Genomic DNA, 24,610 nt, shown 5'->3' on the forward strand with positions numbered 1-24,610 from the left:
CATTTAAATATTACGTTATTCTTCTTTTATCTATTCTATCATTAAGGTATACTTGGCTGAATGCAAAGACAAAGAGGAACAAGTTATTCTGAACACCAATTGGTTCATGACCAATGTAGTCGGAGCCGCGTTTGCTGGTAACGAGTTCGCAAAGCAGATGCAACACTTGCCAGACCAACCATATTATACATTGGAAGAGCTGCGTGCCTTCTTTACGAAGAAGATAGACACCTCAAAACTTATTGCGCTTCTTGATCACATGGATCTGGTCCACGAGACGGTAGACAAGACGTACTTGTTACCAGGAAAATTGCCAAGCGATGGTTCAGAAGTAGAATGGGATCCTCAAGACGATGTGTTCAACGTAAAGGGCGTCAGCATTGAGTGCGTAGATAAAACGGACATATTCAACCCAAACGTATACCCCTCTGTACAAAAGAAAATTCTTGATGCAAACAAGAGATCCTCGGAAGTCTCGCGGTCGACTGTGACATATACTAGGGGTTCTGTGAAGGTTCTGGTCCGACTTACGAAATATAAGCGCGCTATCAATATCGCTGCCATGTGTCCTGACAAGGATTCTGTTGGAGCTTGCTACGAAAGTCTACATGAAGCTAGTGATCTTATCCAATCAGAAATATTCTACAGATCTCCAGGTACCAACCTAAGAGTTAACTACATCGGCCATAAGTCATTGAAGACAAGCAAGAATCTTGAAGATGTTTTGACATATTCTAAAGACAGGCTTATGCAAGCAGAAAAGGAAGACGATGGATTCGTAGCACGATTGAGAAATCCTGAAGATGTAACAACCGAGATCTTGTTTCCAGGATACGACAAGATGTTCTTACACACATTTGGCTCAGAATGTCGATATGAATGGCTTCCCATGGGTGCAGTCAGAAGATGTTTCCAACAATTAGACGAAGTTAACGAAGAATGGGAAGAAGACTACAGAGCGGTTGGCAAGGCCCTAGCGATCAAAACGAAAGAAGTAGATCAAATAGTAGAGAATAGCAAAAAACACGAGGAATCCCCAACCAACAACATCATCAAGACGTGGTGCAGAAAGAACAAAAGGAAGATGACAATAGGCATGCTACAAAAATTGCTGAGTTCTCTCAGTCTTGTAGCTAACGAGGACGCCTTGGTAGCCGTAGATGAGGTGATACAGACATATGAAGCAAAGGTAATAATAATTATACGTAACGTGTTTAGGGTGTTATTACCTTGATTCATATGTCAACTGGTTTAAAGTAAAACTAATGAAATAATATCTTACAAATTATAAGACATGAGAATACACGCTTTTGTTTATCACCAATATAATGCAAAATGCATTATGTGTATAACTGACTGAGCACCTCCATTCCTCCATTTTGACCAGTTGTCGAGTTTACCATCAACATTAAATAAAACTTATTTTAATATTTTCTTTTTTTTTAGCTTCCAGATGAAGGTTCCCGTAATGAAGTTTTCATACCGGGTAAGTGGTTGCATGATTCAGTCAAATTTTTGTCAGCATTTTGCTATAATCATGCTTTTAATCCATGTCAGGTGTTGCTTTATTCCTGACTTCTTTCTTCTTTGGTAATTATGCTTTGAGCTTAAATTGTATTAGCATCGTATTCTCATATTAATTAATCTGGCTGTATTACATTGTGATTAAAGACTTAGAATGAACTGAATTCCTCATTTTAATAGGCATATCTGAATACACCATGGGTTTTAGGATTGCTTTGAAGCGCCAATGGAGTGCGCTGAAAGCGGGCATGGATCCCGGAATGTTGGTGTCACGTCTTACGTTTCTACCAGCAGATATGCTCGCAACGATTCGAGACTCCAGTAACCAAAGACGAATTGATAATGTCGAGATACTGTTGCAAATTTTGCTTCATTGCGAAGAGGAAACCTGCCTCAGAACATTCATTGATGCGCTACGAGGAGAACAAAAGCATCTTCATCTGGCTAGAGTACTGAATGAAGACTACGGACACGTTGCCAGTGGAAATACGGTAAGCTAAGAACAAACTAACGCCGGCAAAACGTTACAAACAAACATAAACACACAAAATACAACCCTCAAGACAATAGTATATATTAAACCAGTGATAAAAAATATCATAGTGATCTTTCTGCTGCATATGAAGCGGCAATTAAAACTGTAAATGCTGATTATGTTATTAACAACATACTCCACCAGTAGTTCCTGAATTGAACAAGTTCCTTTTGATATATTACAGACAGAATCGGACAGCCCATCTGACGGCGCTCCAGGTCACCAGGAGACTAAAGAAGGTAAAACATGTTTCCTATTGCCACTCTATATACATATTGGTAACTTTTGGATTTCATATTACCATGCCTTCCATTTATATGGATTTTCTGCAGGCTTCTTTTTACAGACTTCCTTGTTCGTTTGATCTTTTGTTCGAATTCGAGTATATCAGTAGTACTAAATTATATTCCCAATTATCCAGTTTGATTTTCATTGCTTATATCCAGGCCACCATTTTAAATGATCCTCAATATTTCCTTTTTTGGAGAAGACCTTCGGGTTGTTTTCCTCAAAAGAGTAGTAAGGTGTCGTGCAATAATTATGAGTCGGGGGAATTTCCAAATGGCGTGCCAAATATTGCTTAGTCCCCTCTTGGGCAGCCAAAAATTGCTTACCTCCTCTCAGCCTACCAAAAAATCTCTGCCTCCCCTACTTTGCACATGTCAAATTTGTGGGATCCCAATTTACAAACCTTAAAGGGGGATCCAGTTGACCAGGCAAACTTTCAAGGACAACCCAATTAAGTAGGCTTAAAATATAATCAAGTCAATGTTCACCTCTATACCACCAAACTTTGTACAGCTCCCAACTTAATGTGTTTTCCAGATATTTATAGCGGCCTTTAAATGGACTAGATAATGTTTCGAGAGCAGCGAGCAGGAAAATTTGCATATTTAATAGTTTCGGTACTATTTTCCTAAGCCTTTTTAGAGCATTTTATTTAAAAGGCAGCCCATGAATGTGTGCTAGAAATAGCCTGCCCCCCCCTCCTTTTGGTTCGCCAAATTCCCCCCCATATTTTACTATCACACCAGGGCTCGTAATTATTATTGCACAGCCCCTTAGCATGGTATTTAAGTTGGTACTACACCCCCTGATAATTTTTGTGACTATGTGTGCATTTTTCTCAAAAATAACTACACACTGGTAACAAAAGTTATGAATATTATAAAGGCAAGAAACCCAATTACTTCACTGAAATTTCAGTAATTCAAGACAAGTGGTTCATTATACAGCCTGTCTCAAAAAAAATTGTGCTAGTGAAAAGCGCCCTCTTTGGCAATTAGAAAATACCGTTATGACATGATGCTTACATCTACGTCAAGGGCACAGTCTTAGCTCTCAAATACCGTTTGTTCTGTTCAATTTGCATGTTTTAATCTCGAGATATGCTTACTTAACAACGAAAGGGTAAAATCACAATTGTGCCACTTTTACTATAGGCATTGACAGGGAAGAGGGCTGTACACCAATGATAGCATCAAGTTGATCGAGAATTCCTTCGTGAAATCAAAAGAATGCATCAATTACACAACAATACAAGATTGTGTTTACTGTTTTATAATGATTCTTTTTTTCCACTTACGACAAATTAAAAGATAAATAAATATTTCACATTCTGCTGTAAAATTAAATACATGTGCATGTCAATGATTTTATATCTATCATGGTAAAGACAGTTTTCTTTGTCACTCAAGACACGCAGATATTGCACACTTTTAGGTTAATGAACCAGACAAGTTCATGAAATTTGACAAATTAATGAAATTAGACAAAATAATGCACGCGCGCTGATGTTGATGCATTTAATACACGAGCCCCGATTGGGGAGGGGATGTATTAGAGTTAAATACATTAACATCAGCTATCATTGATTTACATGTAACAGCCCTATTCCCTATAGTAAAAGTGGCACAATTGTGATTTTACCCTTTCGTTGTTAACTAACCATATCTCGAGATTAAAAAAAACAAATTGAACATAACAAACGGTATTTGAGAGCTAAGACTGTGCCCTTGACGTAGATGTAAGCATTATGTCACAACGGTATTTTCTAATTGCCAAAGAGGGCGCTTTTCACTTGCACAATTTTTTTTTTGAGACAGGCTGTATATGTTAAGAAATGAGGTACATTCTAGCGGTACCTCTTTTCTTGAAATTCCAGTGTAGTAACTGGGTTCCTTGCCCCCATAATATACATAACTCTTGTTACCAGTGTGTTATTATTTTTTTTTTTTTTTTTTTCAAAAAAAAGTCACAAATTTAACAACGGCTGTAATATCACCTCAGGTAATGTGATGATACACGATCGTTCCGAGATTTTTTTCTGCTCACGCCACCATCGGTAAGACAGATACCAAAGGCTCGAAATGTCAATATAGTATACAGGGGAATCGACCACTCACATGGGTTTGACTTGTTTTCGTAATTTAACCTTGATACTAACAGTTTTCTTTGGTATCAAAATAATCTATTGAAATAACATTTGTGGGCTGAGCTATTATATTTGTACTCTTTTTCACACAAAGCATTTTTGAGCAACAAAATCAACACATTTCATTTTTTTTTAAATTGTTCAAGTTTTCTGGCTCTTAACATAGCAAAGATGTTGTACTATGATATAAAATGTACACAGCCCACTGACTGGATCTATTCGTAACACTTTGGTACCCAATCTGTGATGATTTGATTAATTTATAAAGCTTTTAAATGGAAACCACAAAAAAAACGTTGAAATCTGATTTTGCAAATTTTTCACTTTTCAATATTGCAGAGTATTACTGTGCAGTCATGTTATAGTAATCCGAGTATCGGATTAAACAAAGCGATCAATGATGCGAACCAGGGCTCTGCAGCGCGGCGTCTTGCGGTAACGAGTATAATTTGTTGAAAATAATAAAGGTGAAATGTACGTGCTTGGGTCATTCATGGAACCTGGTGTGGCTGACCAAGTATTTTTACGCGTGACACAAATATAGACACATTAATTACAGTAGAGGGGCCTGTCTCGTGACATTTTCGCGTCGTTAGGCACTATGGACAAATGTTTTAAATGAACAATTTCATGTATCAAAAAACGCCAACCGAAGTAAACATTACCGCCGCCCCCAATATCTGCGTACATATATAAATGTGCTCGCCGCATACACATCTCACGTTTTGGGTAGCATTTGTTACTAATCAATGAATCAATGAATCAACGGAAGGAAACGATGCATTTTTTAACTTCAATTACGATTGAGGTTACCACTTACACAGAGGTTTGTTTTTCTCTTTTAGACGTTGTACACGTTGTAGCCGAAAGCGAAGATGGAGATAAAACCGATGACTCAGAAAAGCCTAGTAAGATCTATATTTATAATTTATACTGTAAAGAATTACCGTACGATATGACTGATGATTATTCTTCCAACATCCTACGGAAACAAAAAAAAATGTGTTTGGGATTAACCGGGTGAAGAATCGTAGAATATTACGGTACCATCACCCCATCATCACAAGCTTCCTCTAAATAATGCGATCTTGGGGCTTTTATACAACTTGGTGTGGCTCAGCAAATTATGGTAAGATCATGACGTGCATTATACACTGTGAAGAATTACTGTGCGATACTGCCTATTATTTATCCAGAGAAAACAGGAGAAAATACTTGTGCATGGGGATTTACAGAGGGTATAATGATCGTACATTTAATATCAGGGTATCATCACCTTATCATCACAAGCCTCGAGTCACAAGCTTCCTCCAACTACTGCGATCATGGGCCATTGGTGCAACTTGGAATGGCTGCGCAGCTAATTTTCGGGATATAAAGAATGGGCACACAGATATGACATACTCGATACCAGTACAAACGGGTTTATTGTTTTTTTTTTGTTTTTTTATATATTGTACATAATACAGCTGAAAACAAAGAGGAAGATAAAGAGCAAGGTAAGATCATGCAATGCATTGTACATTGTAAAGAATTGCATTAAATTACTGCCAATTCTGCCAGCGAAAATGAAAACGTAAGAAAAAAATAATGTCATGTAAATAGGGATTTACAGGGTGTATAATAGTAAATCATCACGGTACCATCTCTTATCATCACAAATTTCCAACTAATGCGATCTTGGGTCATGGATGCAACTTTGCGTAGCTACTCGACTCAGCTAATATTCGCGTATGAAGGAGGAAGCCCCAGTTATGGACACAATTTTCATTTGGACGAGGTTTGCATTGATTTTCGATGTTTGCAAAATTACACCAAAATCGGAACATGGATCGATTTGCCCAGCGTCAACCAAGTGGGGACAGGACAATTAAGCTAGTGCCCCATTTCATTATCCCTCCGGGTCTTAGACACTGCTGAACCACACGATCTGAAAAGCAAACTGAACCCAATCCCAATCCCCACCCCCCCCCCCCACCCTACCCCCCCCCCCCCAAATGCCGCTTGTATGGCAAGAATATTTGCACCGAGTACGTCGAAGTTCAGTTTTTAAAATACAAACTGTAGTTAGGAAAACATACACGAGTGGTAAGAAAGTCTAGATGTCCGTAACACGCCAAGTCGTCTGTAAATAAAAAGATGGCGACAAATTGTAACGAATTAGTGACCCTTAGGAGCGAAAATACAATATCAACTCTGGATCATCAGCAGAAACAGTTTCTTAAATATATTGGACTACTGACACAATTAATGAGCTTTATAATACTTTACAACATGTCTGTAATGGAAAGAAAAGTGCAATGTTCGTCATTTTTCAGTACAAATAATTTGGACAAAATGCAATTTCAAATGACGTTACGAATCTAATAAACACCAAGGCGCCATTCACGGCCCAGATAGTTCGTCAAAATCTCTAGGCCGTGATGGGTCTTAATATTTATATGTGATGTCTATGAGTAAAAGATACCCCCAAACGAACCACGCCCAGGTGTGCTAGCTGCATATATCTGACACATCTCGCGTTACGTTTTGTGCGATGTTTTACAGAGCGTTTGCTACCAACGAAATTACGAACGGATGGGCACAATGAGTTATTCAGCTCAACTTCTCTGTTGCTAACAATTGCGATTAGGGTTACCACTTTAACAGTGGGTGGTTTCTTTTCTCTTTTAGACGTTGAACATAATAGGCCTACAGCTGACAGGAAAGAGGAAGATAACGAGGGTATCCCAGGAAAGCACGGTAAGGTCATGAAACATGATATACTTTATATATACACTGTAAAAATATTGTGTTATATCCCGAATTTCAAAAAATCTCAATTATTTGACATCAAAAGCACATTCCTCGTATTCAGAATGCAATTCGATAGGTCTGGTGTACTCTCAGCTCAACATACTGTACACATCTCTGTGTAAAGGAGATCCAAATACAAAGGGTGTTATTTCCACCTCATATGTATGATTTTTTCTCAGGAGTGGTAAAACGTTAGCCATAACTCAAAACTGCAATATCTATGGAAATATATGTACGATCATTGTATTAATATTAAGAATACACTGCAGCTATTTAGGTAAATGGTTAAAGCTGGGAAAATATTGCCCCGCCATACCACTCGCCTTAATTAAAACGTCATCGAACCATGAAGAGGGAAAACTCGGCGGTGATTTATTGCACAATTTGTACATGACATCCCAGTCTAGGACGTAATTGGCAAACCTTTGTGGGTCATTCAAATAAATCAATGATGAACAATTAATATTTGGGGCCTTTTGTAATTTCAGGTCGTCACGTGATGATAAGCTACCAATGGGGTGCCCAGAAAAGGATGATAACGTTGAAAGATAAACTTCAGCATGAAGGCTTCCAAGTATGGTTAGATATTCAGAATATTGGTAAGGTTGTGATTTCCATGCCTTTCTCATATTAAATGGAAACACCTTTCCCACGATCCTTGGTGATGCAATCAAGCAAAATGAGTCTGATGTCGATCAAAATCAAAATTTGAGCTATTTTCAAAGCTTTATTTTGCGGAAAACCCCATCATAATTAGACTTACGGTTCCAGAGTTATGGCCATTTTGGTGTTGCTTAGAACAATAAAATACAAAGAAAGTTGAATGTTATTATTGGATATTTCTAAAAATCAATATACCCGACATCGGACTCATTTTGCTTGATCGCATCCCTTAAATATAGGCTTATATATTTATAAAACATACGGCAGCACTGACGTCCCTATTTTCTAGCATTTGGTAGAGTGAATCATAATTCAAATTATATTGAAGATAAAAGACGACGATAATGTCAAAGAGAAAAGAATTTAAAAATAGCCCGTACTTCAAAACGTTTAACTTTTAACCACTTTTATTCTCCGTTGTGCCTCTATATAAAGTTCCAAATGATGACATAGCAAAACGTCTGAACATTGAAATCATTTGATTAATACTTTTAACACAACATTAAATCAATATTAACTTCATTTTTTATATATATTTTCCACGCGCATATGTTATGAAAATCTTCTTGTCATGTAGGTCACAGCGCGACACTAACGTTTAATAACAAACATGGGTTTAATTTTGATTTTGATGCATAGATTTTGATTAAATGGGCTATTCCAGATGTATTCCGCACCCCCCCCCCCTATGGAAGACACTTCCGGAATTCGGGGCTAAATTGACAGCCGGAATTCACATGTCAGGAAAACCCCATGGAAGACCCTGCCGGAATTGTGGTAATATGGCCAGCCGGAAATTCAAGTAAATGTAAATGTCTTCCATAGGGTTCCAGCTGGAATTAGAACATTTTTTCAGTTTCCAGCCAGAATTCAAGTAAATGTCATTCATAGGTTGATCGAGATGGCGATCATAAGTGAATATCCTGCTGGAATTGGAGCATTTTTGACCATTTTCCAGCCGGAATATTAAGAAATATGAATGTCTTCCATAGGCACATCATGGCCTTTCACAATCCCCACTCTTATCCCCATGCAACGTTGGTTGCTCCAAGGTACGTTAATCTGGTTGAATAGATTAAATTTATTCTCTCATTGTATGATTCCCAGATGATTGAGAGTATTCACAATCCCCACTCTTGTTTTTTTGTTAATTTTAGCAGCCGGAATTTCACCTAATCTCAATGTCTTCCATACCCTCTAGCCGGAATCTGTGTTAAAAATGACTGCTGGAATTCTAGACACATCTCAATTCCAGCTGGAATTGTATTTTTTTTTAATGTCTTCCATAGGGGGGGGGGTGCGGAATACATCTGGAATAGCCCAATACCACTAATTAGAGATGGGCAGTGCTTTAAAAAACCAATGGGACCATTTTCTTGCATGGTATCTGAAAAGGATAATTAAAAATCACTGAAAATACCAAGATGTATAGCCAAAAATATGCACATTTCAGAGTAACATGCAGAAACGGCACGTTTTCTACCATTATGTTATAGTTTTGATGAAAAATCCCCCCAAATTTATCCTCTGCATATCAATTTTCCCACCCAGCCGGTGTACCCATATCTAGTCCCAAAAAGGAGGGCGCAATGTAAAATTGTGGTCTTTACACTTCAGTGGTTTTAAACCAAAACAAATCTCATGTTGAAATCATTTGGGGAATCAAGTTCAACCTTCTACTCTTTATTGATAATAACATCTTTTCACTATGAGAGTTCCATGTATAAAAAAATCGTGCTTGAAATCAATGATTTTTACATTGAAAACTGTGTTATAGGGAATTCGTGAACCTTCTGAGCTATTAGGCCTATCTCGTAATGAATGGGATAATTATTTTACCTGATGTGTTAAGGATGCATGCACAGGCGAAATATACAACGTATATACGCAAGAGACCTCATTTTGCAATGTTTTTATGGCAAAAAATCATTTTAAGCGTATTAGCCCCATACCGGAAATAATTGTTTAAATGAAATTTGACCCCAATTATGTGTACACCCCATATACACTAGCTATTGCCAATGTGTATGTGTGAGTGTTATCATTTTGTTATTTCATTTATGACATAAGCATCATTTTAAAATTATGTGACCCCATACCGAAAATGACCCTAAATGACATTTGAACCTCACTTATGTTTGCAACATATAGACAATAGCCATAGCCGATGCATAATTATGTTCAAGTGACATCAGTGTAGTATGTAAATTGCGGCAGCAGTAATTTGAAGGTATTTAGTTACATACCGGAAATGATTCGTTAATGACCTTTGGCCCCAATATTGTGTTCACCCTATAGATACTGGGAATAGCAGATGTATTTGCGCATAATTTCACAAGTTGACATCCTCAGCCAAGACCCCTCATCAGACGTGGTGTGAATGCCATGTTGAGGAGAGAAATCTGCATACAGAGGATGGTGGTCTTCCACATGGCCACCATTTGTAAAGAAAGTGTTGATTGCCATGTTGTTTTGATTTTAATTGACTTTGTGCAACTGCAATAATTATTATTTTACTCGGCTTTCAAAAATAGCAACTAGTCCATTTTAGTGGTCATACGCCAGTGATTTTACAGTTGTGAGAGGATAATATGTTGATTAAGCTATCAACTAGAGCATTTGTTTTTTAATCTAGTGGCATTTTTCAAACTATACTTTATTTTGATACGGTCTCTAACAAATGGGACTCAATACTGTGTGCATAATAACGTAGTATCCCTGCATGAACGAAATGAAGAAGTAACACAGAAAAGTCACGTGAAATTACATTTTGTGCCATAATGATCTTTGTATAACCTCTGACCTCAGTTGTTCACATGACGACATTTATGATACCAAGCACTGGTTTTAACGACCAACTGACATTAATTAATATGTAAATAATATGTGATTTGTACAAAAGATCATAGCTATTAATGCATGTACATGTAGAATATATTTCGGTTCTGAGGGTGTGTCCGTGTTTTTGTTACAGAAGGAAGTATTCTTGCAAGCATGGCCAAAGCGGTGGAGAATGCTGATGTCGTTCTCGCATGTGTATCACAGAAGTACCAAAACAGCAAAAATTGCAAAACAGGTGTGATGAATATGTCACTTTATCCTTAACAATATAAAGAAAAAAAATACAATGATGAAATTGATGTTTCTATTTTAAAGATAAGAATCATATTATACATGTTATATAAATTATGTTTAATGTCTTGTGGAAAGATATTATCAACTTCACGTCATCAAACATTTGTTAGAAGCTGAACATGACTGGAAATAGAATGGGAATATATTACAGTGGCATAGATTTCTTTTTGACATTTTTATAGTATAAAGTATAGTGAATCCATCACCTTTTGACGACAGAATAAGTTTATGGTACAAATGCGAGCGGCGCGCGCGACAAATTTGCACTTTTGTGGCTAAAATGGCCAATTGATCAGAAACCCACATACAGCCGTCAACACTGGGGGATGATTGTATGGAACACCACCCCTGGCAAAATATTGGAGGGAGATTTATCCCCTACCCCCAACCCCGTGATCTACGCCTGCGGTAGACTAAATAACGAAGGGATGTTGCATCGCATATTCTACGTCGAATAAAGAGTATGCAGCAAGCCCTTAGTTCAAGTACGAGTATGAACAATATTTGACATACTACCGAGACTGCGTCCATGTACAAGTGATATAGTGTACGAAAACAAATCCCGTCAGTTGAATCCATTCGAAATCTATTAACGGGTAATGTGGATGGTAACCACATTATATAATTTGTACGGGTCAAGATAAGTTGAACAGTTCAACTTTGATACCCACATTCTCTAGATAATTCGACAGTTCAACACACTTTGAGCAAGAGAAATACAATGAAATATGGCTAGAAACACTAAGTAAAAGTACGGAAACAACGTTGAAATTCATTAATAGTTCGATTTACTAGTATATCTACATCGTCAATCACTTACATGTATATTCTACATATTTTGCTGGCAAAATATAAAGGGCGTTTACCATTCGTATAACAGGTGCTCCTTGGCTAATATTGGAAATACACACCGTATAATATTATTCAAATATAATGTTTAAACACAATGAAGTGATACTAATGAATGGGAATTAACAGTTTCTTTTAATGCAAATATATGCAAAAAACTTTTTATTCTTACCTTTGTTTCTATTTCTATTTCAGAAGCTGAGTATGCGTACAAAAGGAACGTACCTATAATCCCTCTCAAAATAGATGACTTCACACCAGATGGGTGGTTAGGAGCAATCTGCGGTTCAAACATGTATTATCATGTAGGCACCGACGAAATGCTCAATACAAGCTGGAGTGGTCTTCTCAGAGATATAAATGCACGAGTTAGTAAGTATATCTATACAACACGAGCATAAAGGCCCATTCAGTGATTTTCTCATCCGGATGATCGTAAAAAATCATCAAAATTCAGAGTTTGGTACCTTTGTCATTGTCATAGATCTGTGGTTCAGCCGAAAGCCGTGTATTTAAGACAAAATAAGACATTTTGCACAAATCTGTAATTTAGATACTGACAGTATCTAAATTAGCTACTATATTTGAATGGGGCTTAAATTTCGTCAGTACTGCTGTGTGCTTAGTTTTTTTGCCAATTTTGTCATTTCAAAAATACCAAATGACAATATGAATGACTTATCCTTCACTTTTAAGCAATTTATAAACAATTAAATTTGTTTACACTTGCGCTGTGATCACTTTAATAATATCACTTTACTATCATAAAAATAATTTTAAGGTTATCTTTACATGCTGTGTAAAACACTCAATTCTTAATGGATTATAAGTTTAACCTACTTAGCCAATATTTTTTTTATTTTTTACACAAGGCACCGAGATGCCCTGAGTTTTTATTATTTTTTTTAAATCATCAAAATCAACAAAAATCACAAACAAATCACAAAATCAAAGGTTGAACAAAATATCAATAACAAGAAAGATACAAAATGATGCACAACATTTGTAGAGAGAGGACAGCTTATCATGCCTTTTGGCAAATAATACCCTGTTTCTCTGTTCTTTTTTAATGAAATTAGCACAATTATTAAAATTAGGGATTTTGTCCTGAAATTTGCAAACATACAGATAATATTAATACACAATAAAAGATATGTAATGAATTTATCACTTTGGATACCAAACATTATATCAAAGGATGAAATAAAAAAAAATCAATATTATGTCTGTCTCTAATAATCTTAACTAAAGTCTTTCCAAATAGGTTTAACAAAATCACATTCACAAAAGAAATGAATTATAGTTCCAGGCAATTTGTTACAAATACAATTAGGAGAATCTTTTCTTTTAATTTTCAACAAAAAATTATTGAAAGAAATAGCATTATGAAAAACCTTAAAATAAAATGATATGAGACGAGTATCAATTGAACATTTAAAATTCCGCAAATGAATTCCATCCCAGTCCAAGGTCTCGGGGTCATCACACAAACTTTCCCAAAAACAAATACGCTTTTCAGGGATACATTTTTCAAAAAGAATACCATAAGCATGTCTAGGGACTCTCTGAATAGAAACAAGTTTATCAACAATACGATTAAAAATATCATAAGCCTGAAGATTCTGACCCTCAAGCCATGGACCCGGGATATTTTGCATTAAAAAAATTATAATTCCTCCAATCTTTATTTGATGCCTCAAAGTCTAAAATAAGTTCTTCAGATAATTGGCACCTGGGTGAGGAGGATTTAGGAGATTATTGATAAAAACAATACCTTTATCACATCAATCTTCATAATAAAAGAATTGTTTGGACTTACAACGAATGTTTCTATTAAACCAAAGACACTGACATGCTCCAAGATCAAAGAAGGTGTAATGAAAAATTTCTTCAGCAGATCTTTTACGTAAAACATACCATGTCCTGATTGAATCAGCCAACTGAGAACTAGTTTGTTTGTTTGTTTAAAATACACTCAGGAGCATAGATACACACTAAATCTCCATAAGAATCAAGGGCTGACAACTCCATCGTTTTACAAACACTCTAAAAGTTATTATCCAAAAGAAGTTTAACCCAGGTTATTTTTTGAGCCAATGCAAAAGTCAAAGGATCGAACATACGAAGACCACAAAGAGAATAATTATTACAAACGCATTTCCTTCTAACTTTGTCATTGCCACCATTCCAAATAAATTTGGAAAAACAAGTTTGTTTAATTGACGAAAAAAAATCATTTGGGATTTTAATACACAAAACAGAAAAAAGGAAAAGTAATTGGGGTAACAGAAGAGTTTTAATCACACATTTTTTCCAAATAAAGAACAATTGCGAGTGCGCCAACAGTTCAATGTCCCCTCAATTTGCTTCAATTTTACTTTATAATTGAGATCAAACATGGTATTAGTGTGAATAGAAAAAGCAACACCCAATGTTTTGAATTGATTACTTTTCCAGGCAAGATCATGATTAGAAAAAGGGAAATCATTAGAACCCTTTTTAGAGCCAATCCAAATAGCTTCAGATTTGGATAATCGACCTTACAACCAGAGCACCAAGCAACTTTTTCAAGGGTTTCAAAAAAATGAACAATGGAATATCAAGAAAGCAAACTGAGTTGACGTATAACAAGAGCCATCGCTTCAATCGCAACCAAAAATAAATACGGCAAAATCGGGCATCCCTGAAAAATCCTTTTACTCATTGTAATAGGACTTGTAATAAAACCATTATTTTATTTTGTTAATTAAATCAAATACTGGAACTAAAATTTGCAACTCACTTTGCTACGTTGCGTCCGAAAACATCGGACTTCATCAGGCATCTGATTGAAGATGTTGTGATGACGTCAGATGTTGTGACGTCAGACGGCGAGGAATGTCTCGTAACGCCGGGTCCCATGCGTGTGACAACTGGAAGCGGAGTCCCCCTTTTTCTGTTAATGGCGGGCTCCTCCACTCTCTTCCATATGGATTCTCTGACTCCTCGCTCAAACCACTTCTCCTCCTTATCTAAAACATAACGGCTTCCTCCGGGTTGAAGAAGTGTTCAGTTTTCTTATTACAGTGGTTGTAAGCAGCGGAGTTTTGGGCTTCGCTGGAGCTGGGGCGCCTGTGCCACCATGCCCTATTGCCAGTGGCGTAGATTTTCTTTTTAACATTGGAGATGGGGTTGGAAATATTTCTTGAAGTATAGTGAATCCAGCATCTTTTGGTGACAAAATCAGTCTATGGTACAAATGCGCGCGATGTGCACGAAAAATTTACCATATTGAAGCTAAACTGGTGCAAGTGTGGCACAAAAGTGGAATAAATTCGCGCCCTTCTTGTGAAGGGCGCGATGCAGAGGGGTGATGTGATGCGCACATATTTTGTAGATCTTGCAAAATCATTAGTTCTATGTCCACATCACCTCATCAACGCGCCTGACCAACATCATTGTAGGCCTCATATACCAGCCCAATAGGACCTATATATTCTCCCCCCCCTCTCCCCCTCCCTCTCCCCCTTCCCTCTCTCCCTCTCTTCTCTCTCTCTCCCTCCCCATCTCTCTTCCCCTTCTCTCTCCTTTCTTTCTTCCTTTTTTTTCCTTTTTTTTGGGGGGGGGGGGATCGCCGGGGGGGGGGGGTCGCACCCCACCCACGGCGACGGCCCTGAACTAATAGAGGGAAAGGTCACAGGATGAGATTCCGCACAGATTCACCAAATGAAGTTGAGGCTGAAAATAACAACATTAGCCAGGATACCGGGATCTCCACAAGGAAAGATGATAAAAAAATAAACAATATTGACTCTGACGGTGTTTTAAAAACATTTGATAAGAAGGGTATTCACGTTATCAATATCAATACCCGTTCTGTTTGTCCCAAAATGAGTGAATTAAAATTGATTGCTTCCAATACTAGAGCCAAAATAATTACTGTCTGTGAAACATGGCCAGATGATTCAGTCACCGATAATGAAATCAACATTCCTAATTTCTCTGTTATCCGTATGGACCGAAACAAAAATGGCGGTACCTGCATCTACATTCATTCTGATTAGGCATGTTAGGCATTTAATCCCAGGCCTGATTTAGAAATTCCCAAAATGGAAGCTATTTGGACTGAGATTTTGCTACCAAGATGCAAACCGTTTTTTGTTGGTTCCTGTTACAAGCCTGAAAAGCATTCGCAGTTTATCAACAATCTTGAAAATGTCCTTTCAAAATTGCCTGCTGATTCTAAAGTGATTATTTTGGTTGATATGAACATGTGTGTTTTACGTAAAGACAGAGTTTACACCAAATTATGCTAACATGCTCCACTTGTTTGGGCATAAACAACTTATTCATACCCCAACTAGAATCACCCCTACCACAAAGTCTGCGCTTGATCACATTATATTTAGGGACTTAGTAATTTTTCTTGAAAATTTCAACACACACGTATTATAGTGCATAATATATTTTACCCCACTTTATTTAAACCTGAAAAGCAACACACATTCTGGGACTTTTCAGAAAAATTTCAACACACGATAGACAGACTGACTCTGAATAGACTTTGGCTGTGTTGACACCATGGAATATATATTCTTTCACATTCCCAAGAGATGGTAGTCCACCCAAAGCATTTCATCGTGTCTTCTGATGATTGCCTTTTTAGGCATGAAACTCAGAGTAACGACTACCTATTCTGGAAGGTCTGTCGTTGAATTTTTATACGCTCTCCCTTTTGGGATTGAGCACTTTATTCAAAAGATAGTCTAACTTGAGTAAAATGTTGTTATTACGCTCCTGTTTTGCAGTTGAGCACTTTCTGACTATCTTCGATAGACAGACTGACACTGAATAGACTTTGGCTGTGTTGACACCATGGAATGTATATTCTTTCACATTCCCAAGAGATGGTAGTCCAACCAAAGCATTTCATCGTGTCGTCTGACGATTGCCTTTTTAGGCATGAAACTCAGAGTAACGATTACCTATTCTGGAAGGTCTGTTCTTTGAATTTTCATACGCTCTCCCTTTTGGGATTGAGCACATTATATTATATTTATATGTTTGTGTTTCTATTTATGCCATCTATTTATATAAACTTGCCTCAAAAAGAAACTTATAAGTTTTCACAAAGTCATATGTTAAAATCTCTCCATAAAATGAACAAAAAATTGCACACAGGATTACTTCAATACTCTACTCTAAACACATGCCAGTAACCAAGCAGTTGTCCAACTGACACAACAGCATTGAAGTAATGAAGTAACCCTGTGTGCAATTTTTGTTCATTTTCATGGAGAGGATTTTAACATATGACCTTGTGAAAAATTATAAGTTTCTTTTTGAGGCCAGTTTATAAAGGACCCCTTCGAAAATAATCATTTGGGCTTAAGGTTACACGAAGAAACGTATACAAAACGTATAAAAGACGTATAAAGTTGTTCTCTAAAACCGCGTTTTCTCAGCAATCAAATATCGCAGTGAGTCAAATGTTGGTGCATGGATGTATCTTAACATTATTTTTGTGTGTTTATACACATTTTTAGAATCCGTTTGAAAATCCTTCGTTTAAATCATTTTTACGCACCATGTTCACAAGATCAAAAACACGTTCCATGCAGTTTTTTTTCAAATATTCGCTCCGTATAAAACCACGCCAAGTGATTGTTTTCTCCTTTTTTGTATTGTACTACAAATCGTCCAAAGAAATAATGTTGCCATGGGGAAGAACCAAATACAGTACCGATTAAATTTTATTAGCCCGTTTTTGGGAACAATTTTCGAGAATCTTGTACCACAAAACACTGTTATGTTACATTATCGATATCTGGATTGTGGAACGTTAATTTTGATTTCTAACTGCCTACATTATTTCTTAAAAGTATGTCGATTCCTTTACCATTTGAATTTCACTCCAAATTTAAGCTACTTTTGCAAAAATCGAGGTTTTTCGCCATCGATACCTCCGACATTTACAGCGGTGATGAGATTGTTTATAATAAGAGCCTGGTATGCACTATTCCATAATAGTCAGTTTGAGATCAATCGATTTCACAGGTCATTCAGTAGCTCAATCGGTTAACGCGCTGGACTCACGTTCGACTATATTAAACTATAGTTTTGAGCTGGAAAACTTTGGTACGTGTTCGAGTCACTATGTGGTCCATTCCATCTATTTTATTTTATTTTTCTCTCACTTTTTTCTTTTTTCTTGTTCGTTTCTTTCTTTCTGACTGCAGCGATTGATTGTTTTTGCCCGTTTTTCATTACATAATTCAGGAATTTTTAGGCTATACTAGTCTAATAGGCGCGGCCTATGAATATATTTTTACAAATTAGATTAACAAAATATTGGTTGTTGGTTTTGTTAATGTTGTTGAAGTTATTGTTGTAGGCCTATATATTGCATAATCAGGGTATAAATAGGCATACTAGGCCTATTATAGCCTATAGAAGCATTGATTTATTTCACGACAGATATCATCCAGGATAATTTTAAAAATTGAAAATTTAGAAAATCCAAAGAAAAATTGCCGAAAACGGCTGTTAACAATCACCCCCCCCGCCATCAGCCCGTATGGTCCTATCATGGTCGCCCCTTCCCTATCCCTGCAACATATAGGATGACTCACGAGCCGCGGTTTGTCCGTGGCCCTAGTTCAGATTGATACACTATTGTACGCGTGAGTTCATTCTTTTCTGCATGGCTGTTTCCATTATTAACTTACGCCCCTCTGGAATCAAGCCTTGAAAATCAATTGTATTTAACCTTAAAGGGCTATCATGTGATATCTCCTTGCTTTGTTTTTTATGTGTATTATATGTCATTTATTTTAATGCATTTTATATCTATTTACCTTGTAATGTTATATGTGTAATGTGGAGATACCAAATCAAATATTAAATGACACCTAAAACACCTCTAATGAATAACGCAAATAAGTAGGCCTACTTATTTTAATATTAAGGCACACTCATTAAAACATCGGACGAGTTAGCCCTTTGCCCACCCCACCCAGCAACACTCAACGCCATGCAAATTAGCTTCTAGAGAAGAACCCCGGGATACTACCCGACCAGGGAGAGCTTCGCAGCTAATACGCGGCACTTATTACAAGTCAAAAGGCTGGGAGTGCAATGCCTTACTGTTTTACCTACCCATAACGGGGAATAACAAATGGACATTGTGTTTTGTGAGGTGAATGTATGTGGAATGGATTATGTTGCAATAAGTTTGAGGACTTTATTATAAACCATTAAAGAATACTTCCTTTTTATTGTTAAACAGGTGAACTACGAACAAAACACAAGACAGAAACCAAAAAAGGTAAGAACTTCTTAAGAATTTCTTAACCATGCACAAGCAGTGCAAACAAAATTGTCTATGACCCCACTTTTATTTAGCCAAGGCCCGTCGTGTACTGACGGCCTAAGAGAGGGCTTCCCAAAAATTTATTCCTGTGATCCACATTCCATAAGAAAAAATTTGGCCGACCCACTGCATAATACAAATGAAGTCCTGAGCGCAAAAAGACTGTAAGTCCACTTCTGACGAAATTAAGTTACAGGTGGTTTTGAAGTTATTGGATGAAGACAAAAATGTTGACAATTTTTTTTTTTGACATTTGGTCCCTCCCCATAGTAGTCACGTGAGGGGTCAAGAGGGGTAAAAAATGAAAAATTGTCCAATGTCGTCAAGAGACATGTCAAATTACTCGTCACATCACAGCGATTACGAAAATATATACGTTATCATATATTTTGAGCTCGGTTAATGAGCTAGAGGGTCAAAGGTGGGTACGATGTCCAAGTCATCTCGCTGATCCGCTAAAATGCTTAGTGCTAAAATGAGCCAAAATTCTGTTACATGACCAATATGATGGTACCATACTCAAACGACCCGGTAGTCATGGTAGTCAGAAGACCCGCTATTCAGCAAACCTATTATTCAGAAGGCTCGCTAGTCAGAATTTTTCGAGTAGCGAGCCTTCTGAATAACGGACTTTCTGAATAGTGGGCTTTTTGTTGTATTCTATGTAAAGGTCCCGCTACTCAGATTTTTTTTTTCTGACTAGCGGGTTTTCTGGCTAGCGGCTTGTTTCCGTAACCCAGAAGATCCGCTACTCAAAATGCCCACTATTCTCAATTCTGACTTGTTTTAATCATTTTAAAGAACTGAGTTAGCCCTAACCCTAACCCCCTAACCATAACCCTAAACCCTAACCCTAACCTCTAACCCTAACCCTAATCTTAACCCTAACCCTGAGAACTGGGTTTTCTGAGTGGTGGGTTGTCTGAATCGAGGGTGTGATTCTGCAAAGGGCCCGTTAATCGGAAGGCCCGTTACTCGTTTTCTGATTAGCGGGTCTTCTGGTTAGCGGGTCATTTTAAATGAAAACAAGCCCGCTTATCAGAATTCTGAATAACGGACCTTATTGGTGACGGGTTTTCTGAATAGTTGGCCTTCTTAGTAAAGCCACCCACTTTATTCCTAGAGAGTAGATAACCATTTTACCATTGAAGTCTCGTCACCCCTTTTGGAAAAAGCCTAAACGGGACGCGACCCATAGTTTTAAAACTGACTTAAGATGTACCGACGATTCTTTAAAAGCAAGGGACACAGCCCACACCCTCCCCGCTGGTTGCGTCACTGTCTGTAGTACCCTAAACGTAAAACTTCTTTCTTTTTTCTTTCTTTCTTTTCTTTCTTTCTTTCTTTCTTTCTTTCTTTCTTTCTTTCTTTCTTTCTTTCTTTCTTTCTTTCTTTCTTTCTTTCTTTCTTTCTTTCTTTCTTTCTTTCCTTCTTTCTTTCGTTCTTTATTTCTTTATTTCTTTATTTCTTTATTTCTTTATTTCTTTATTTCTTTATTTCGTTCGTTCTTTCTTTCTTTCTTTCTTTCTTTCTTTCTTTCTTTCTTTCTTTCTTTCTTTCTTTATTTATTTATTTATTTATTTATTTATTTATTTATTTATTTATTTATTTATTTATTTATTTATTTACTTATTTATTTATTTATTTATTTATTTATTTATTGCATTAGGGGTGTCTGATAAGATATTGAGATGGAGGATTGTTCTGATGCGCAAATGGACAGAGCTAACAGCGGACATGGATCCTAAAATGTTGGTATCGAGGCTGACATTCATACCGCCTTATGTGCGTGCAAAGATTGACGAATCCAGCGACCACCAGAGAATGGAGAATGTCGAGACACTGCTGCAACTTTTGCTTTGTTGCGAAGAGGAAGTCTGGCCCAATGTTTTCATTACTGCACTGCAGGGGGAAACAAAACACGTTCATCTGGCTAATGCGTTGACAGAGTTCGAAAACGTTGCCAGAGAAATCAAAGTAAGCTAAGGGTGGCAAAATACAGACAGCAAACGTAAACCTCAAGCTCAAGACAATAGAACAATTAGAAAATAATAATAGAATTTTGTCTTTTGCCTATCCAATATCGTGTCATTATGGATGGGCTGACCAATATTTTGATTCGTTTTGTATGCTTACATATTCAGTAAGCAAAATAAAACTTTTTTTCCATAAAAATAAAGTTACTTTTGTGAGGACATCCCCGTTGTTTTGAATGCACGAAACCGTCACGAACATCGAATCCACTCAACCGCGTTCATAGTTTGCACACATGTATTACGCTAACGCACGATCACTGATGATCAACAAGCGTGCCGCCGTTGCGTGGTGGCGCGCAGTATCTTATATTACGATCCATTATTTTGTGATATTATACACACGAAAACCTATTAAATTACTCGAATTCTTTGCAAGCCACACCCACTGAATAAGAATGATGAATAAACATCATTAAGTGGCCCCTCCCCCTCAACCCAGTCTCTCGACTACAAGAAACAATAGCCATCAAGTTTCCCGGCATAAACTATAAATTATCCCGATAGAGACAGGCGCTGAAGAATTAGGGAAATTGAGAGGCAAATGTAAAAATATTAACGATATGAAATGAATGACGACCTGTCTCTAAGTTTCATCAACATTGCTATAATGCCCTGCGGTGTTCATCTTTATTGGAACTCCACTGCAAGTCATTAATATAGAAGTCGACGGCCTCAGCCCTGCCAGGCTTGTGACCTTTATGTTCCTAACCCCCAATTTTGTTTTAAACGCAAAACTATGCGTAGCTTTAACCATTTGTTTGTATTTAATTTTTTTTCTGGACAACCTTAAATGTTCTGAAAAAACAACAGATGGTGCTATTAGGGGCTGTGCAATAATTATGAGCCCTGGGGTGTAAAATTGTGGCAATGGGGGGGGAGGGCAGGCAATTTGTGGCAATCCGAGAAGGGGGGCAAGCGATTTTTGCCACACATTCATTGGGCGCCATTTTTATTAAACGCTCCAAAAAGGCTTAGGAAAACAAATTAGGTTTGCAAAGACTTAGGTTTGCAAATTGGGACCCCAAAAATTTGGCATGTTCAAAGGGGGGGGGCAAGCGAGTGCAAGCAATTTTTGTCAGATTGAAGGGGGGGGGGCTTGTGATTTTTGACGGGCTCCGGGGGGGGGGGGGGTCATAATTGTTGCACAGCCCCTTACTGCAATTATATGCTCAATATTACTATAAGCACTTTAAGACTGTATATTAAAGCAGCCATGTTATTGCAAACACACTCCATCTGTACCTTTAGGTGTTTGTATTTTTATTTTGCTATATTACAGACGCAAGCGGATAGCCCATCTGATGAGACCTCTGGCTACAAGGAGAGCACGGAACACAGCACAAAGGAATCCCTATATCCTGCAACTGATGATTGTTCAGATGATAAAGACGATGACGGAGCTGCATACACCCAAAGCACAGGTACGACACCGTCTTCTAAATAACCCAGTTTGAGTGAACCTTCAAAGGTCTTCTTTATTATAGTTGAATTCATTCAATTCATTTCATTCATTCCATTCAATTCATTTTATTCAATTCATTTCATTAAGTCAACGACTTAAAAGTTGTAGATCAGCCTTTGCTTAAATTTTAGAGAAAAAAATACTGACATTACGGACTACTTTCCCCATCATTTGAACATTCGTTTTTATGAAATATTCCTACGTATATGGAAATTAACGTGCCATTTACGTTGAAATAGTCTTTCCATTATAATATTATAGGTATAATCGCATTTGTGGCAAGATTTGTGAAAAATAACTGTTGCCTTTAATGTGCTAGGTGTGTAGAACCAGGAAATTTCAATTGCCTTATGGCTCACATCATACTCTTTATAGAACAGTAAAAAATTAAAAGGACGAGTATAGAAAAGGGGTACTCCGTATGATTATGGGGTATTCGAAGATGCACCGCTCAAATGAGTAAGGTTTTATTGGAAATGGAAAAATCCTCAGACATGGATCCGTTAAATAAAGCACATCATGAACTCACTAATTTTTAACCTAAAATATCGTGTGTTTTTTGTTTGCTTGTTTGTTTGATTTTTTCGCGTGTACGTGATATGAATGTAAAATCGGCAATAATATGAGCCTATTAACCAAAATCCTGATGGGCCCCTATTGTAGGTAAAATTACCTCTAGAAATGGGTTTAGGTTCTGCAGCTTGAGCCCCGTAGCACCGCAATTACCCCTGTCTGGGTATTTTACACCTTAGTTATTTTGGAATGCATACAATGTAAATCCGGTTTTTTTTTTGTATTAAATTATCCATAGATAAAGCTATTTGAGACCCTGTTGAGTCACCTCGAGCGACTTCTAAGATATGTACTTCTGTCTGGAAATCAGCTACAAAGATATTGAGAAATTCTACAAAGGAGCAGTCGCCGCAGATGTGAATCTGGCAGCAATGACTGTTCTAAGAAAGTATTCTTCAAGTTTAAAGCCATACACATCGATTTCACTAATAATGATCTGATCAACAAGCTCATCCCCAGCAGTGTTTGAATCCATTGACATGGGTTTCACGGAGGATGGTCCGATCAACAAGCTCATCCCTTTCAGTGTCAAAATTCATGATCATCCCTACCAGTGTTTAAATCCATAGACTTGGATTTCACGAATAACGGTCCGATCAACAAGCTCATCCCCATCAGTGTTTAGATCCATAGACATGGACTTCTCGAAGGATGGTCCAATCAACAAGCTCATCCCCACCAGTGTTTAAATCCATAGACATGGGTTTCACGAAAGATGGTCCGATCAAGAAGCTCATCTCAACCAGTGTCCAACCCATAGACACGGATTTCACGGATGGTCCTATCAACAAGCTCATCCCCACCAGTGTTTAAATCCATAGACATGGGTTTCACGAAAGATGGTCCGATCAAGAAGCTCATCTCAACCAGTGTCCAACCCATAGACATGGATTTCACGGATGGTCCTATCAACAAGCTCATCCCCACCAGTGTTTAAATCCATAGACATGGGTTTCACGAAAGATGGTCCGATCAAGAAGCTCATCTCAACCAGTGTCCAACCCATAGACACGGATTTCACGGATGGTCCTATCAACAAGCTAATCCCCACCAGTGTTTAAATCCATAGACATGGGTTTCACGAAAGATGGTCCGATCAAGAAGCTCATTTCAACCAGTGTCCAACCCATAGACATGGATTTCACGGATGGTCCTATCAACAAGCTCATCCCCACCAGTGTTTAAATCCATAGACATGGGTTTCACGAAAGATGGTCCGATCAAGAAGCTCATCTCAACCAGTGTCCAACCC

At 37.4% G+C, this 24,610-nt stretch overlaps 1 protein-coding gene across 1 annotated transcript in view; it reads left to right on the forward strand.

The window, feature by feature from the left end:
* Positions 1–427: 427 nt before the first annotated feature.
* The window catches only part of LOC140143554 (uncharacterized), a 37,069-nt gene continuing 12,886 nt past the window's right edge, over positions 428–24,610 (forward strand). Inside the window, exons 1-12 of the mRNA XM_072165378.1 lie at positions 428–1,189; positions 1,447–1,486; positions 1,705–2,015; positions 2,244–2,298; positions 5,339–5,401; positions 5,963–5,992; positions 7,167–7,235; positions 7,778–7,888; positions 12,132–12,308; positions 19,204–19,242; positions 20,957–21,264; positions 22,603–22,744. Of these exons, the coding sequence (XP_072021479.1) occupies positions 563–1,189; positions 1,447–1,486; positions 1,705–2,015; positions 2,244–2,298; positions 5,339–5,401; positions 5,963–5,992; positions 7,167–7,235; positions 7,778–7,888; positions 12,132–12,308; positions 19,204–19,242; positions 20,957–21,264; positions 22,603–22,744 (1,972 nt within the window). The 5' untranslated portion in view covers positions 428–562. The remainder of the gene's footprint in view (positions 1,190–1,446; positions 1,487–1,704; positions 2,016–2,243; positions 2,299–5,338; positions 5,402–5,962; positions 5,993–7,166; positions 7,236–7,777; positions 7,889–12,131; positions 12,309–19,203; positions 19,243–20,956; positions 21,265–22,602; positions 22,745–24,610) is intronic.

Source organism: Amphiura filiformis, unplaced genomic scaffold (genome assembly GCF_039555335.1).
Source record: "Amphiura filiformis unplaced genomic scaffold, Afil_fr2py scaffold_23, whole genome shotgun sequence".
NCBI lineage: Eukaryota > Metazoa > Echinodermata > Ophiuroidea > Amphilepidida > Amphiuridae > Amphiura > Amphiura filiformis.